Source organism: Maylandia zebra, linkage group LG2, assembly GCF_041146795.1.
Source record: "Maylandia zebra isolate NMK-2024a linkage group LG2, Mzebra_GT3a, whole genome shotgun sequence".
Taxonomy (NCBI): domain Eukaryota; kingdom Metazoa; phylum Chordata; class Actinopteri; order Cichliformes; family Cichlidae; genus Maylandia; species Maylandia zebra.
The window spans coordinates 7,395,073-7,409,630 of NC_135168.1; the positions used below are offsets into that span (position 1 = coordinate 7,395,073).

General features: G+C 40.8%; 1 protein-coding gene across 1 annotated transcript in view; it reads left to right on the forward strand.

The window, feature by feature from the left end:
- Positions 1 to 14,558, forward strand: part of LOC143420721 (protein NLRC3-like) — a 29,163-nt gene that overhangs the window by 10,957 nt on the left and 3,648 nt on the right. The window contains exons 6-8 of the mRNA XM_076888836.1: positions 1,777 to 1,956; positions 6,698 to 6,871; positions 11,904 to 12,077. Coding sequence (XP_076744951.1) covers positions 1,777 to 1,956; positions 6,698 to 6,871; positions 11,904 to 12,077 — 528 coding nt within the window. The remainder of the gene's footprint in view (positions 1 to 1,776; positions 1,957 to 6,697; positions 6,872 to 11,903; positions 12,078 to 14,558) is intronic.

Consider the following 14,558-nt stretch of genomic DNA (forward strand, 5'->3'; position numbering starts at 1 on the left):
CAATAATTAACAGTCAGTACATTCAGATATGAATCATAATTCAGTGTTTAACATATTATCACAGATGGACTGCACAGGAGATCTCCTTTATGAAGAAACTGTGAAAGTTTGTCCAACAGTGGGAAACATTTCAGAGAACATCTCAGAGAATATCTGTGAAGCAGAAACTAAACATAATAATAGAAGAAAAGCCAAATAATGATCCAAATCCTGCTCTGAGACTATCAGACAGTAAAGGCTTCCAAAGACTGCTCATCTCTCAGACTTACTTAAAGATGCTGGTGCTGTCCACAGATCAGCTGACCTGCTGGGTCTCCATGATCAGCTTTGTTTCTTGGAGATAAAGGCTGAAGCCTTTAGAGCTTCAGTTCTCCAGAGCAGCAGGATGTCTGAGGTCCGCAGAAACACAAAAACACAGCAGCTAAAAATAGTTGTTCAAAGAAAACGAGGTGGGAGCTGCTGATTCCTGAGCTTTGATACTGGATTAGCTTCAGTAGTTATTCCAATCACTGCTGTAGGAGCTACATTTAGTCACAGCTGACTGTCTTCTTTGAACAATCACAATGACTACTGTTCTAAAAAACAAGCACACAAAGAACCAATGAGAGTGTAGAACATGATAAAGAGCTCCTGTGATGGTGGCAAAGAAATGAGCAGCAGACGGCCGTCTACATGTTGTAGTGGTTTACAGTCACCAGGGGGCGCCGTCACGGCCACGCAGTCAGTGGGCTGCTCTGCTTGTGCTGTTGTTGGTGAAGCTGAAGTGAAAGCGAATGTTAAAACAATGAAAAGTGTCCACTGCAGCCTCCATCTGAGCTTGTCATGTTCTTCTTCTTTGATCCTTCGTGTTTGTGCTGAACACTGCTGTCGCTCTCTTCCCTGTTCCCGCCCACTTTCTAACCAATCAGCATTGGAGCGTGCACAGCGTCGTCCACACTGAGCTTTGTTGTGAGCGCATGGACTCGTCTGCAGAACATTTGTATGGGCTCAAAATGTGGTCATAAATATTTTGTACTTGTAAATCAGGATTTGTATGTGTAAAAAAGATTTGTGTGTGTGTAAAAAAAGATTTGTGTGTGTGGACTTAGCCAAAAAACCCTGCAAGTTACAAGTACGAATTTTGACCCTATTTTTCTTCCTTTCATCTGATTGGTCAATGTCATGTCAATCACAAATGTAACTATCCAATCAGAGAACAGATGGGTTTGGCTGTCGGAGGGGCACTTTTTTGACCTGACGTTCCCGTCACAAGTGTCTTCTAAGTGAAGCTACCAGGTTCAGGTCCAGCTCTGTTTATCTGGAGCTGCAGTAAATGATCCGTCCTCACAAAGCAACACAGACACCAGATATGCAAACACAGCATCATACAACACAACCAAGAGATCCAAAGAATTATCTCTGCATTTCTGTGGCTGATGCTGCTGGAACGAAGCTGTTTGAAACCTTGTTGTTCTGCACTTTGGGACCTGAAGAGAAACCTGAACCTCTGTGCAGAGGGTTCAACTCTGAGGATTCCTGTTCAGTTTTTTTTTATTTCACACGGCAAAACTTGACAACTTTATGATAAATGTACGACTTTAATGTGAAACATTCAGAGTTTTTTCTCTTGTTGTGTTTGTTTGAAGCTGCTTCCTGTTGGCTTCAGCTGTTTGGAGTTTCCATTTTCTAAACTTCTACATTCTGAACCTTCTTCAGCTCTGAACAGATGATGAAACACTGAATGATTTCAAGCTCACACTTTGTCTAATAAACTTACATCTTTCATTTTTTATTCAGATTGAAGGACTGTGATCTGTCAGAGATCAGCTGTGATTATCTGGCAGCAGCGCTGAAGTCCAACCCCTCGTATCCCAGAGTGCTGGACCTGAGTGGAACCTACAACAACCTGCAGGATTCAGGAGTGAAGCAGCTGTGTGTTCTTCTGGAGAATCCACGATGTCGATTTGAAACTCTGAGGTCAGTCACATGTTTTAGTTGTGCTGAGATGAATATGATGTGAAAGTTGTGCTGACACTGTGGATCAGTAGGCCCACACACCTCTATACAGGAAGTCTGGTTCTACTCTTTGTAGAACTTCTGATCCATGATCCTCTGAGTCTGACTCAGTAGATAATGCAGAGTTCTGAGCTGATGTGGGTGAGAGGACTCAGGCAGCCTGACAGAGTTGATGTCCAGGTCTTCCCTGCTTGTCCTGATACACATAAACATGAGTATCCTTGCAGGTCAGATCTCATCAGTCACACCTGTTAGTGCAGTTCTCCTCTAGATTGTAGTGCTTGTAAAACTAGGATGATTTTAGGAGCCTGGACCGCAGATCTAAGGGAAGATATGACTTGGAAAGACTAAACCAACCTATTAGAGGTGTTCGCACTAACATAGATAAATACTCAGATTTACACCTTTAGTGTCTCACAAAGGGTTGAAAAGTGAATGTGCACAGGGAGGTTGGTGGTGAGACGGGCACTTCCAGCACTGTAGATGTGATCCAGCTCAGTGTTCATGGAAATAATCCGGAGAGCAGGATTCCTTGATGAATGTCACATCTTCTTAAAGTTATAATCCACAGGGAAAACTGTGAAACTGTCGATCTGATATCTACTCAACCAATCGGGTGTTTACATGCCCTTCACTGATCTCCAGCCCCACCTTATTATCAGTTTCTCTCTTTTACATCTGAATTATCTTCACTTCACATTTCAGTCAGTTCAGATTTCATTAGCACGTTCACTTTAGCATAATCCATTTTAATCCAAACACCTTTCTCTTTAAACTCTGTTTGTCAGTCACAGTATATCCAGTACAATCCTCTTTTTCACTGCGTCACACACATTCAGAGATCAGAGTGTCCTGTGTGTGCTCTCATTCACTCACACTCACTCTCATATGGCTGAAGTCTGTTTGTACACAGGCTAATCTGGGACTCTCCACCATTTGACCCTAGAAATAAAGAAGCTTCTTGGATGAGAGGTGAAAGGTGAAACGTCTTCAAGAAACTTAAAGAAGTCCAGATGCCTTTTTTTCTAAGCTCTTTAGATAACTGCGAACCTTCACAAACTCCTCATCAGTGGGACTCTCAGAGCTACCAGCCCTTTGCTACAATCACAAAGCTCTTCATTGAAATCAATGATATCAAAGCTGGAATCAAGCTATAGCCATATACACTGGTAAAGACTTCTTATCTCGAAATAATATGCTGAAGTGGCAATGCAGAAATTGAAAATAGGCGGACGTGCTACCTATGCTATTAGTAGAATGGACATTGGCCTGCTGGCTAAGGAAGGCCCTGTCTCACATAGAGGTGAGAGAGGCCCCCCTCGAAGCCCCCTCTTTTATCGGGGCTTACTTAGGGTCATATCGGGGACCCCACAGTTAGAAGTCTTTTTTTTTTTCTTTTATTTTTCTTTGTCAAAATAAAGCTTATTTGTGTAGCTGTTTTATACAGCTTTAATGTTAATATTAACATTTGCTTATGTATGTTCAGGGAGTGGTCTGATGGTACATGTCGTTGTTACATTAATAATATTCAAATAGTAAGGGTATGCTTAAAGATAAGGTAAAAATCATATCATATAATGTAAATGGCCTGTCGAATCCAATTAAACGTAATAAAATTTTAACTAAAATGAAGAAAGAACAAGTACAAATAGTGTATCTACAGGAAACCCATCTAGACTGTAAGGAGCATGAAAAACTGAAAAGAATGGGTTATACAACAGTTTCTCCTCTTCCTATAAAACTGGACGAAGGAGAGGAGTGGCTATCCTGTTATCAAGCAAATTACTCTTTGAAAAAATATCCGAGATAAGTGACAAAGAGGGACGTTATATGTTGGTAAGGGGAAACATTGAGGGGAACCCAGTCACGTTGTTAAATATATATGCACCCCCTGGAAGCGATATTTATTTCTTTAAGAAAATTATAGATGTGATGGTAACAGAGACAGTAGGTTTCCTAATTTGCGGAGGAGATTTAAATATACATCTACAACCAAAGCTAGATATTTCCAATAGAAAAGCACAGAATACTAAAACATTAATTAAGAATATAAATACATTGATGAAGGAGGTGGGACTAATTGATATATGGAGAGACTTGCATCCCTACCAACACAATTGCTTAAGTACAACTATATTCCATCAGAAGAAATTAAAAATAAGTATCAATTAGCATGGCAAACAGAGTACTTTAAATATCTAGGAGTCATAATACCTAAGGATCTTACAGAACTATTAGAACGAAATTATTTACCAATACAGAAAAAAATTAAGGAACATATAGCGAGATGGAATCTAATTCCATATTTAAGTTTATATTCGAGAATAGACTCAATTAAACTTAATATTCTTCCTAAATTATTATATTTATTTCAAACATGATATGCTGATGTAATCCTTCATATGACGCTCAATGGAAAGTTATTGAGGAGAGTCTGACCTCCATCCCCATATAAGCTATTATAGCAGACAGAAGCTTGCAAAATTTAATAAAAACTATTGAAAATCCATGGATCAAGTTGACTTTTAAAATTTGGGAAACCGTAATAAAAGAATATAAACTAGAAGAGGATATAGCAGTTCTTAAGTGGTGTGCACATGACACACATTTTGCTCCAAATAAATTGGACACCAGATTCAAAGATTGGACATATAAAGGATTAACAGCTTTATGTGTGGTAATGGAGGAAGGCAGACTAATTAGTTTTGATAAAATGAAAGATAAATATTCATTAGAAACACAGGATTTTTATAGATGCCTACAGATGAGGCATTTTGTCAATAACACGATAAAAGCTAAGGCTGAACTGAGTAAACAGCTGATAGACGTATTTAAAAGGGCAGTTCAAATAAAAATAGAGGTATTATAGGTGACCTCTATAAAGGATTAACAAATATGAAATTACACTCAACCTTGTATATCAAAACAAAATGGGAAATGGAGGGAGGAATAGAGATAAAGGAGGAAGAATGGACAACAATATGGGCATATCAATGGAAATGTAGCAGCTCACAGAGCTGGCGGGAATTTGGGTGGAAATGCCTGATAAGATATTTTATTACACCTCTCCAAAAATCTCACTATGAAGGTAACCCTCCCGCTTGCTGGAGAAATTGTGGAAATACGAATGCAAATCACTATCATATTTTCTGGGACTGTCATGTTATTAAAACTTATTGGAAGGGAATACATGCAGCAATACAAGAGACATTTGGAAGATATTTACCTTTGGAAAGTAAAACTCTACGTTTTGGACTTATGCCAGAAGGATGGACAAAGAACGATAAATACTTGTTTAATATTTTACTGGCAGCAGGCAAAAAAGCCATCACAAAAAAATGGCTTTCTTCAGAGAGCCCAACTATGAACACGTGGATGAACATCACACTGGACATTTACAGAATGGAGAAAATGACAGCAGATGTGAACTACAAGAGGGACCTGTTTGTATCACGATGGAAGAAATGGATGGACTACATTAGAAAACGCAGGCCAGTTTTTGCTTTTGCATTTTGACTTTGTTAACTACTAGAAGACTAGAGGAAAAATTAGTTACATTAATGGAAACAAAAACACACTCCCTACATTTATTTATTTATTTTTCTTTCCTTTTTCTTTTTCCTTATGTATTTTTTATTTATGTTGTTTGTTGTTTCCTGTTTTGCTTCTTTGTCTTTTCTTCTTCTTCTTTCATTCTTATTGTATGGATATTTTAGTTGTTTAAATATAGAAAAAAAGAAAAAAAATATATGTACTGAAAGATAGCTGAAGTTGATGGTATTGTATAGTGATTCTAAAATGTCAATAAAAAAAAAAAGCTGGAATCCAATGAGTCCAAGTCTTCTGCTGATTCAGCATCACATTCATCTTTGCTCCTTGTTCTGCATCCCCACCATGGACTTCATTCCTTTCCAAGCCAGCCTTGAGTGTCCTTTATTCAGCTCATCCTCTGCTTTACTTTTACACCTGATTTTAGCTGCTTTTCTTCTCTCCCTCATAACAAGACAGCTTCTTCTGCCTGAGAACATGTTGGAGTGATTTACTAATCCAGGGCTGATTTTTGGGGAAAATAGTTCCCATTTTCAAAGTAATCCCCATTTTTCCCAGAATGAAATGTAAGTAGAAATAAATGATCTAAGTGAGAACATGAGCCTTTAAAAAGGCTCTTCTGAGGCTGCTGCCAGTGGTCAAAGCCTCCAACAAAGCTCTGTAAGTACATATGTGATCATAGCTTTAGCTTTTAAATGTTTATTCTAGTTAACACAGATCAGGTGGAACAACTCAAATAAAATATCAAAAATATTAAGTGGTCATCGGTACTCAGTTTGTTCAATACTGAATACAATGGAGCACAAATTGTCCACGTTTCTGAAATATTTCTGGGTGTAAGTGTCACCAAAGTGCAATTTAGACCTGGCCTGTGGTTGTTATCTAAGTGATAATCATCAATTCTACTAAAACAAATACAAAATAAAGAAATTTGACACATTCTGTTGATATCAAAAGCACACTGAACAATTCAGTGTTGTTTTACTGCTGTTCTCTCTTCACTTCTTCTCCTCTGATTCTCTCCACATGTTGTTCTGCATCAGTGCTCAGTTTCCTGACAAAACAAGATTAAATATTGCTAAATATAATAGTATCTCATTACACTTCAACATAAGTGTTTTATTTTTGTAATTGTTTATCTGTTATTTTTCAGACTGAGTCACTGTGACCTGTCAGAGAGAAGCTGTGAAGCTCTGGCCTCAGGTCTCAGCTCTCAGACCTCTAATCTGAGACAGCTGGACCTGAGTAACATTAACCTGAAGGATTCAGGCGTGAAGCTTCTGTCTGAAGGACTGAAGAGTCCACGCTGTACACTGGAAACTCTCAGGTGAGATCAAGCATTTTTCTTTCATCAACTGACAGAATTAGCAGATTAATAATAAGGCAGTCCTCTAATAAGAGGAGAAGTGGAGGTGTTTTGAAGGGCAACGTACTCTTATGTTAACAAGACAGGAAGTAGTTCCTGAGAACTGCTTCCTTTGTTATTGTCTAAGTAGAAACATGATGGTGAAACAGTGATGAGTTTGCAGAGGTGAATCCACAGCACACAACACAACAATGCTGTTGCGTGCTGAAAGCAGACTTCTCACAGATTCTGAGGCTGCAGGTTTCATCACTGTCCAACCAAAATTCACTGAACCAGCAGTAAATGAACGTCCAAAACGACGCTTCATGTTTAAAAAACAGATGATCAGGGGGATTTGTGTTTACATCTTTTTTGTGTGATCTGTTCACCTGCTGTTTTAGCTGTTTGGTGGTTGTTGAGATGGTTTTGTGACCTTTTAGCTGAGATCCTGACGTTTCTGTAGATACCACACATGTCTAATTACTTTGTACAGCATGAATGGCCATAACGAGGTTTTTAACAGTAAGAAAAGTTGTAAAACTTCAGAAAATATAGTTAAAAGTCCAAAACCTTCTACGTCTGGTGGCTTGTGGTAAGGAGCAGATCAAACGAGTAAAGAATTACGTTATAATTATAAATGGCTTCAACAGCACATTCAGGTCTGTGAGACTCATTCAGACACTGAGCCGTGGCTCTGTGCTACATGCACATATTTCTGCATCTCTGCCATTCAGACACACTTTATATATAGTTTATTTTATGTAGTATTCAATACTGAACTGTACATTTAGTCTTTTTAAAGGCAGCAAGTTGTATTCAGTGTTTTCATAAAAGCCTTATTTCTATCCATTTACTGCTATTAGGAAGAACACGTGAGGTTTAAGACCTGGACCAGTTTGAAACCTTTTGTCCTCCACAATGGAAAATGGGTGGAAATAAAAATGGGTCTCACTTTAGCCAGCTCCTAATTTTATCGGTTCTGCTCTCAGCGTCTCCTGTATATCTCCTGTATAAATGTTGCACTCAGCTTTGTGGTCTCCAATATCACTGAAATGCAGCCAGATGCTGCTCATTTTGCCTTTTCACTCTTTCCTGACACGCTTGCATTTCAGTACAGCTCCCATTTCTCTGTGTACTGGTCTCTACCACTACCCTTGCTGTCTATGGGACATTTCCGTCCTCTTTCACATAATGGTATGATCCCAGTCTGTCTCTTAAAGTGTTTGGCCACATGGTTTGCTCATCAGAATAAAACCTCAGCCGTGCTCACATTGATTATCAGCAAGCCTGAAAATTCATCAATATTTGACATATGAAATTATGTCAAGGGCTGGATTTGGCCCACGGGCCATATGTTTGACACCCCTGGTTTACACAGTTTGGAATTCAATGTACAAGTGAGCTAGCTCTCAGCTAACTAGCAGACAAGCTAACTGCTGGGACTGCGTCTTTCTAACAAGAGCGTCAGACACTCAGACTGGTTTCCTTTGTGGATGATGATGTGTTCTCACACTGATCCTTCATGCTGATGCTGCCATCCACCCACTGCTCCTGGATTCATCATCTCCATCAGCCCTCACAATACTCCACCTTCTTCAGCTTCATGTTCAGCAGCCTGGATGGACAGTAATTCTTTCCATGGGTTATGGTGGGACATTGAGAGCTGAAGTCAAACAGCAGTGAGAATGAAAGACTGATTCATTTCTATTTAGTCTTGTGCTGTGCAGCTTTGTTCAGAGCATTAAGGCCCAGCAAAGATTACTGAGGTCATAGAGTCCTGATGAAACCTGTGTGCTTATAGAAACTGAGACCAGATGAACCAGAATAGAAGGACATTAAAATGAAGTGTCAGCTACACAAAGGCAAAGCTATTCAGTTGTTGCTGTGAGTTATTTAAATGGAGGATGGAGTCAGACTTTAAGCTGCTGGACTCAGTCACTATATCCTGTTGTCCTCATAGAACCTGGACACACAGACTCACCTGTGACACAGTGACACACAGTGTGGGCTACACACACATTAGAAAGTGGATCAGTCACACTTGTGCAATCATTTGTTGTGCTGGGAAACCATGAACACTTTGAATCACATTAATGGCTTTGTTACAGCAACATTCAATCATGAGTTCAAAAGTAGTGCATTGTGTACTTATTTTAATAGTACTGCAGTATGAGAAGTGCAACATTCAGTGTGCAGAAACAGATCAGGTGCTTTCTAACAGCAGTGTTCCCTTTAACACAGCAGCAGTTCAAATATTTCTGTCAGTCTGAGCTGAAACATGAATCTAATCAAATATCAAATCAAAGTTCTTTGCCTCTGCCAGGACGTTAACATTTGATCTAGTTTTTTACAAAGTTCCCTCAGCGTCCAGAGCCACCAACATACCTTTGATCAACAGCAAGTGAACATTTATAAATGTGTGTTTGCAGAACAGGAAGCAGCAGAACTATTGTTCTGTTATCAGGCAGCAGCACAAACGCTCATCAGCTCATTTACTGTGCAGGACTTTGAGTGTGTGAAGTGTGTGTTTGTGCTGGATTTCCTTTGGAGAATCTCAGTCAGAAACCAGACAAAGAAAAACTCTTTCAACAGTCCAGGTTGAGTTGACAACATGAACTGCATTTATCTTCCTCTGACTTGACATGTTCTTCCTCCTCTGCACCGAGCCAGCTGCTAAGACTCACAAGCTCATTGACATTTTCTGATGATAAAGAAACTCTCTTCTTCTGCACAATATGAGCAGCAACAGAGAAGAAGCTTTCACAGGTACAGATGTTGCAGCTGTGGCCAAGTACATGTGCTGCATGTTGGAGCAGCACTCTAATGGACAGGCCTCTGTACTGATGGTGGGCTCTGCTCTGTATCCACCACACTGTTCTCAGCTGAGTCTTCCTCCTGTTCACACTCTGATGAAGCACCAACAGGGCCAACTTCTTCTCTGGTGGCTCGGATGTTGTTGCTTCCACAGGTTTCCCTCCAACAACCCTCTGTTCCTGCAGTGAGTTCAGTAAGATCTGGGTAAACACTTGAGCTCCTTGAATCTGGCTCCAGCAGCAGTTTTCACATATACAATGTTGGCATTTTGCTTGCGTGTCTCCAGGTCTGTTCTGAATGTAGACTTGAATTTGACCACGTAGGCGGGGTCATCATCTGAGCTCTCCATCACCTGAGAGAGATGACAAAACACAGAATCACAGAGCATGAAACCAACGTTTCTCCTCCCAGAAGTTCAGTCACAGACCTGCAACAGAAACAAGAAGATTCAAATGACGCAGAGCTTTCATTTACTTATATCCACAAACATGTCCTCTACATATTCATGCTGTATTTACACACACATACAGAGGCTGTTTGTCTCTCACACACCGACAGGACACTGAGAAATACATCATGTTTAATAGCAGCTCATGTGTTACATCTGTAACAGCTGGTTCATGTTGTAACGCCGTGGCTTTCGTAGTCTCTCCTTTTTCTACAGCTCATGTGTTCTTCTTGTGATGCTGCGTCTTGAGGCTCATACATGCCGTCATTTGTTGATCCTAAGAACGTTCCTCAGACCGACTTCTTCAACAACAGATAACTTTAGTTGTATCAACACTGCCTCCTGGAACAGTTTAAAATGAACATGTCAAAGATCTGTACCTGTCTCCATGTTTCTGTCCCCGCCCCTTTCTTTCTGTCCTGGGTCATGTGAGCGCTGCAGTAGTATTAGGCCCACCCTCAATGCTCCCATTGGCTGAGACGCATAATGACGCCCATTTCAAGCCAGCACTGATCAACATCCCTCCTGTGACCCATGGCTGTTATATTCAGAGCCAGTGAGCACTTTCACAATAATCATGATTTTAAAAACTGTGATTAAAATAATTGCTGACGTTAATCAGTTAATGAGTTAACGAGATAATAACAGGTTAAGTTGCCCTAATAATTAGACTTTGGTGACAAACTGATGTGATCTCCATGTTTCCTTTGTTGGACTGTGGGCGAGTGTCAGAACTGAATGTACTGAGTAACATGTAGAGTTTAAACATGTGTCAGTTCCAGTTTTAGAGCTCTAAAGTGCAGCTATCATGTTAGGAATATGTTAGGAATAGACAGGAACACTGAGCACACTGAGGTCAAATCTTTATTTTACCACTCGCTGCATTCTTGATGTTCATGAATTCAGCAGCTTCATGATTGTCTGCAGCATTAATCTCATATTTCCATTAAAGTGTTGAATTTGACTGTTTGATGTTCTTTATGATCTCTGGCACCAGTTCATCTGTAGGCTGAGCTCAGTCCATCCATTTAGTGAAATGATGTTTAAAGGTCTCCTTGTTCTGTGAGCGTGCACAGATCCTGAAGCAGAAAGCCTGGGTTACAGAGAAATGATCATCACTGTGATGATGCTCATCATCTCTGACTGGGATTTGAGGTTTTGTCAGAGCAGCAAAGAAAGCCTTGCTATGTTGGACTGGGTGTGGAAGCAGCTCCCAGTTTGAGTTCAGGAGACAGACACCCTCTCTACTTTGAAGATCAGCTTCAAACTTTCCTTTTTGATAAAACTTATAGTTCGAGCTGGATCAGGTGACCCTGAACCATCCCTTAGTTATGCTGCTATAGGCTCAGGCTGTTTGTGGACTTCCCATGATGCTCTGCTTTCTTCTCCCCTCTTTTCACTCCTGATGCTTTTATATGTCACTACTGCATGTCCTTAACTTTTGTCTCATCTCTCATCTCTTCTCTTTCCCCTCACCCTGCAACCAGTCATGGTAGATGCTCCTCCTGGAGCCTGTTTTCACTGGGAGGATCTTTGTGTCAAAGGGAGTTCTTCTTCCCACCATCACCAAGTGCTGCTCACAGTGGAGGCGGTTACCTTACACTGTTAAACAGCTTCAGATGACTGTTGTTGTCTGTTGGGTATTGTCACTTATAAATAAAGTTACAATGGATGGATGTAAATGGATAGATGTTATTGTGACAAAGAGAAAACGATTGTTGACAGATTGATTGTTGTTTTGTGTGTTTGCAGTCTGTCAGGCTGTCTGATCACAGAGGAAGGCTGTACTTCTCTGGCCTCAGCTCTGAGCTCCAACCCCTCCCATCTGAGAGAGCTGGACCTGAGCTACAATCATCCAGGTAACTCAGGAATGAAGCTGCTCTCGGCTGGACTGAAGGATCCAGGCTGGAGACTGGACACTCTCAGGTATGGAGAGAAAATCTGATAGAGGAGGAAGAGCTGGAAACATTTCCTGTGTCTTTCACTCACTTCCTGTTTGTTTCGGGCAGATGACACATGAACAATCACACATGCAGGAATATTTTCAGGGACAGACACACTAGTCTAGCTGGATAGTTCATGGATATTTATGTAGGGGTCTCCAAGGAGTCTGTTTGCGGGAACATTTAGGTCACAGGTGTACCTGATATAGATACCAGTGTACCTAATAAAGTGTCAGCTAACATTTGGAAATGGAAGCTTAAATAATGACAAACTGTACATTCACAGCTGAATTCACAATAAATTTGTTCTCAAGTGCACATTTTTCTGTTATTGTTCTCAAACAACAGAATGAGAATGAAATATGGATTCTAACAGGGCCCATAAACAGCATTAGCTTAGCAGCATTAGCTTATCAGAGTTTCCATCATGGTCACACAAATCCTTAGCAGAGAAAAGTGGCCTACTTAGCAATAGCTGCTCAAGTTGTATAAAGAAAGGGAAAACAGTATTAGCATTAGCTGCTAATGGCAGCTTACTTAGCATAAACTCTTTACATCTTTATAATGCAAGGGAAAGGAGTCACTCATGGAAGCCTATTTAGCATTAACGTCTCACATCATTATAACACAAGAGAAAAGGGTATTAGCATAAGCTACTAATGCTTATTCACCTCAAATTAGCTTTAGCTGCTAATGGTAGCCTACTTAACATTAACTCCTCACTAATATAATGCTAATTCACATCAAATTAGCATTAGCTGCTCATATTGTTATAAGGAAAGGTTTTCCACAATAAAGGCATGGTTAAAAAAGGGAGGAAGGAAGCAGTTGCGACCCTCAGTATGTCTTGAAGATGATCATCCGTAAGTCTGGACCTGTACTTGGACTTATTGAAGTCCAAAGTGGAGAAGAGCTTTTGGCACAAGTATGTGCTACCAAAAAGGCACATGGTCCGCTTGAACATTCGGGAAAGCCGAGGGAAACTAGGGCTCAATTCTCTCAAAGATTGTCCAAGCTTGTCTGCTTTTCCACTCACCTCCCTGAACTTTGCTTTGAGTTCAGAGTTGCACTGCAGCTCAATGAGCTCCATTTGAAGCACAGAAGGGGCATCTTGCACATCAAAGGAGAAGGGGTCCGCAAAAATGTGAAAGGTGGCTCTGTGTGTCTTGAAGTCAGCAAATCTGTGATCAAATTCCTCCTGTAGCCTCAAAATGACATCAACATACTCGTCAGCACTGAATGGTGTGCCTGCATCCACGAGAGCCTTGCATGCTGGGAAATGGCAAAGGTTTGTCTGAGAGAGCTGAGCTTTCCAGAGCGCCAGTTTTGTGGAGAATGCTCTCACGTTGTCATAGGCAGCACTGACAAGTTGCCCCTGGCCTTGTAACGTCTTGTTCAGTACATTAAGCTCATGTGTCATATCAACAAGAAAAGCTGAGTCCATGAGCCATTTGGGATCAGTTAGCACAGGAACACTAACTCCATCCTTCTCCATGAAGGCTTCACTTCTGCTCTCAACTCAAAAAGTCTCTTTAATACATTTCCCCTGCTGAGCCAACGTACCTCAGTGAAGTCGAGCACATCCCCATATTCTGACTCCATTTCCTCTAAAAAAGCACAGAACCTTCGGTGCTTTAAGCCCCTGGATCTGATTTGGTTGATGCATTTCACAACAATAGACATCACATTGTCAAACTTCAGGCATTTGCTGCAAAGGACCTGCTGATGGATGATGCAGTGCAGAGCAATGGCCTCCTCCACGCCTTCCTCTTCCAGTTTGTTTTGTGCCACCAGTCCATGTTTCCTCCCTGTCATTGATGGCGCTCCATCTGTTGTTATTCCAACAAACCTCTTCCATGGCAAACCAACATTCTCAATGGCATCACACAGCTTGTAAATATCTGCTGAGCGGTGGTCTGGCCATGCATTGGAATTACTGTGAGCAGCTCCTCCATCACTTCAAAACTGTCATCAACACCACGGACATACATTGGGAGCTGGGCAGTGTCGGTGATGTCTGTGGTCTCATCAAGAGCGACTGAGTATACACTGAAACATTTGGCTTTCTCACACAGTTGGTCATAAATGTCACTTGACAGGTCAGAAATGCGATCTGCTGCGGTGTTGGCAGAAAGGCTGATGTTGCTAAACTGACCTTTCTTTCCCGGACAGACTATATTTGCAGCCTGCAATATGCACTTTTAGACAAATGCACCTTCTGTGAATGGCTTCCCTGCTTTAGCAATCATCTCACTAACCACGTGGCTCCGACTGCTGCATTATTCTCTTTGGTTGCTTTCTTGGAGAAATCTTGCTGCCTCAGTAGATCTGTTTTAAGACTGGCAACCCGGTTCGCTCTCTCGTCTCCCTGGTATTTTGCATCCAGCTCAGCATGTCTAGTTGTGTAATGACGTTTCAAATTGTATTCCTTGTGCAGCGCAACTTTCTCTGTGCAAATGAGACA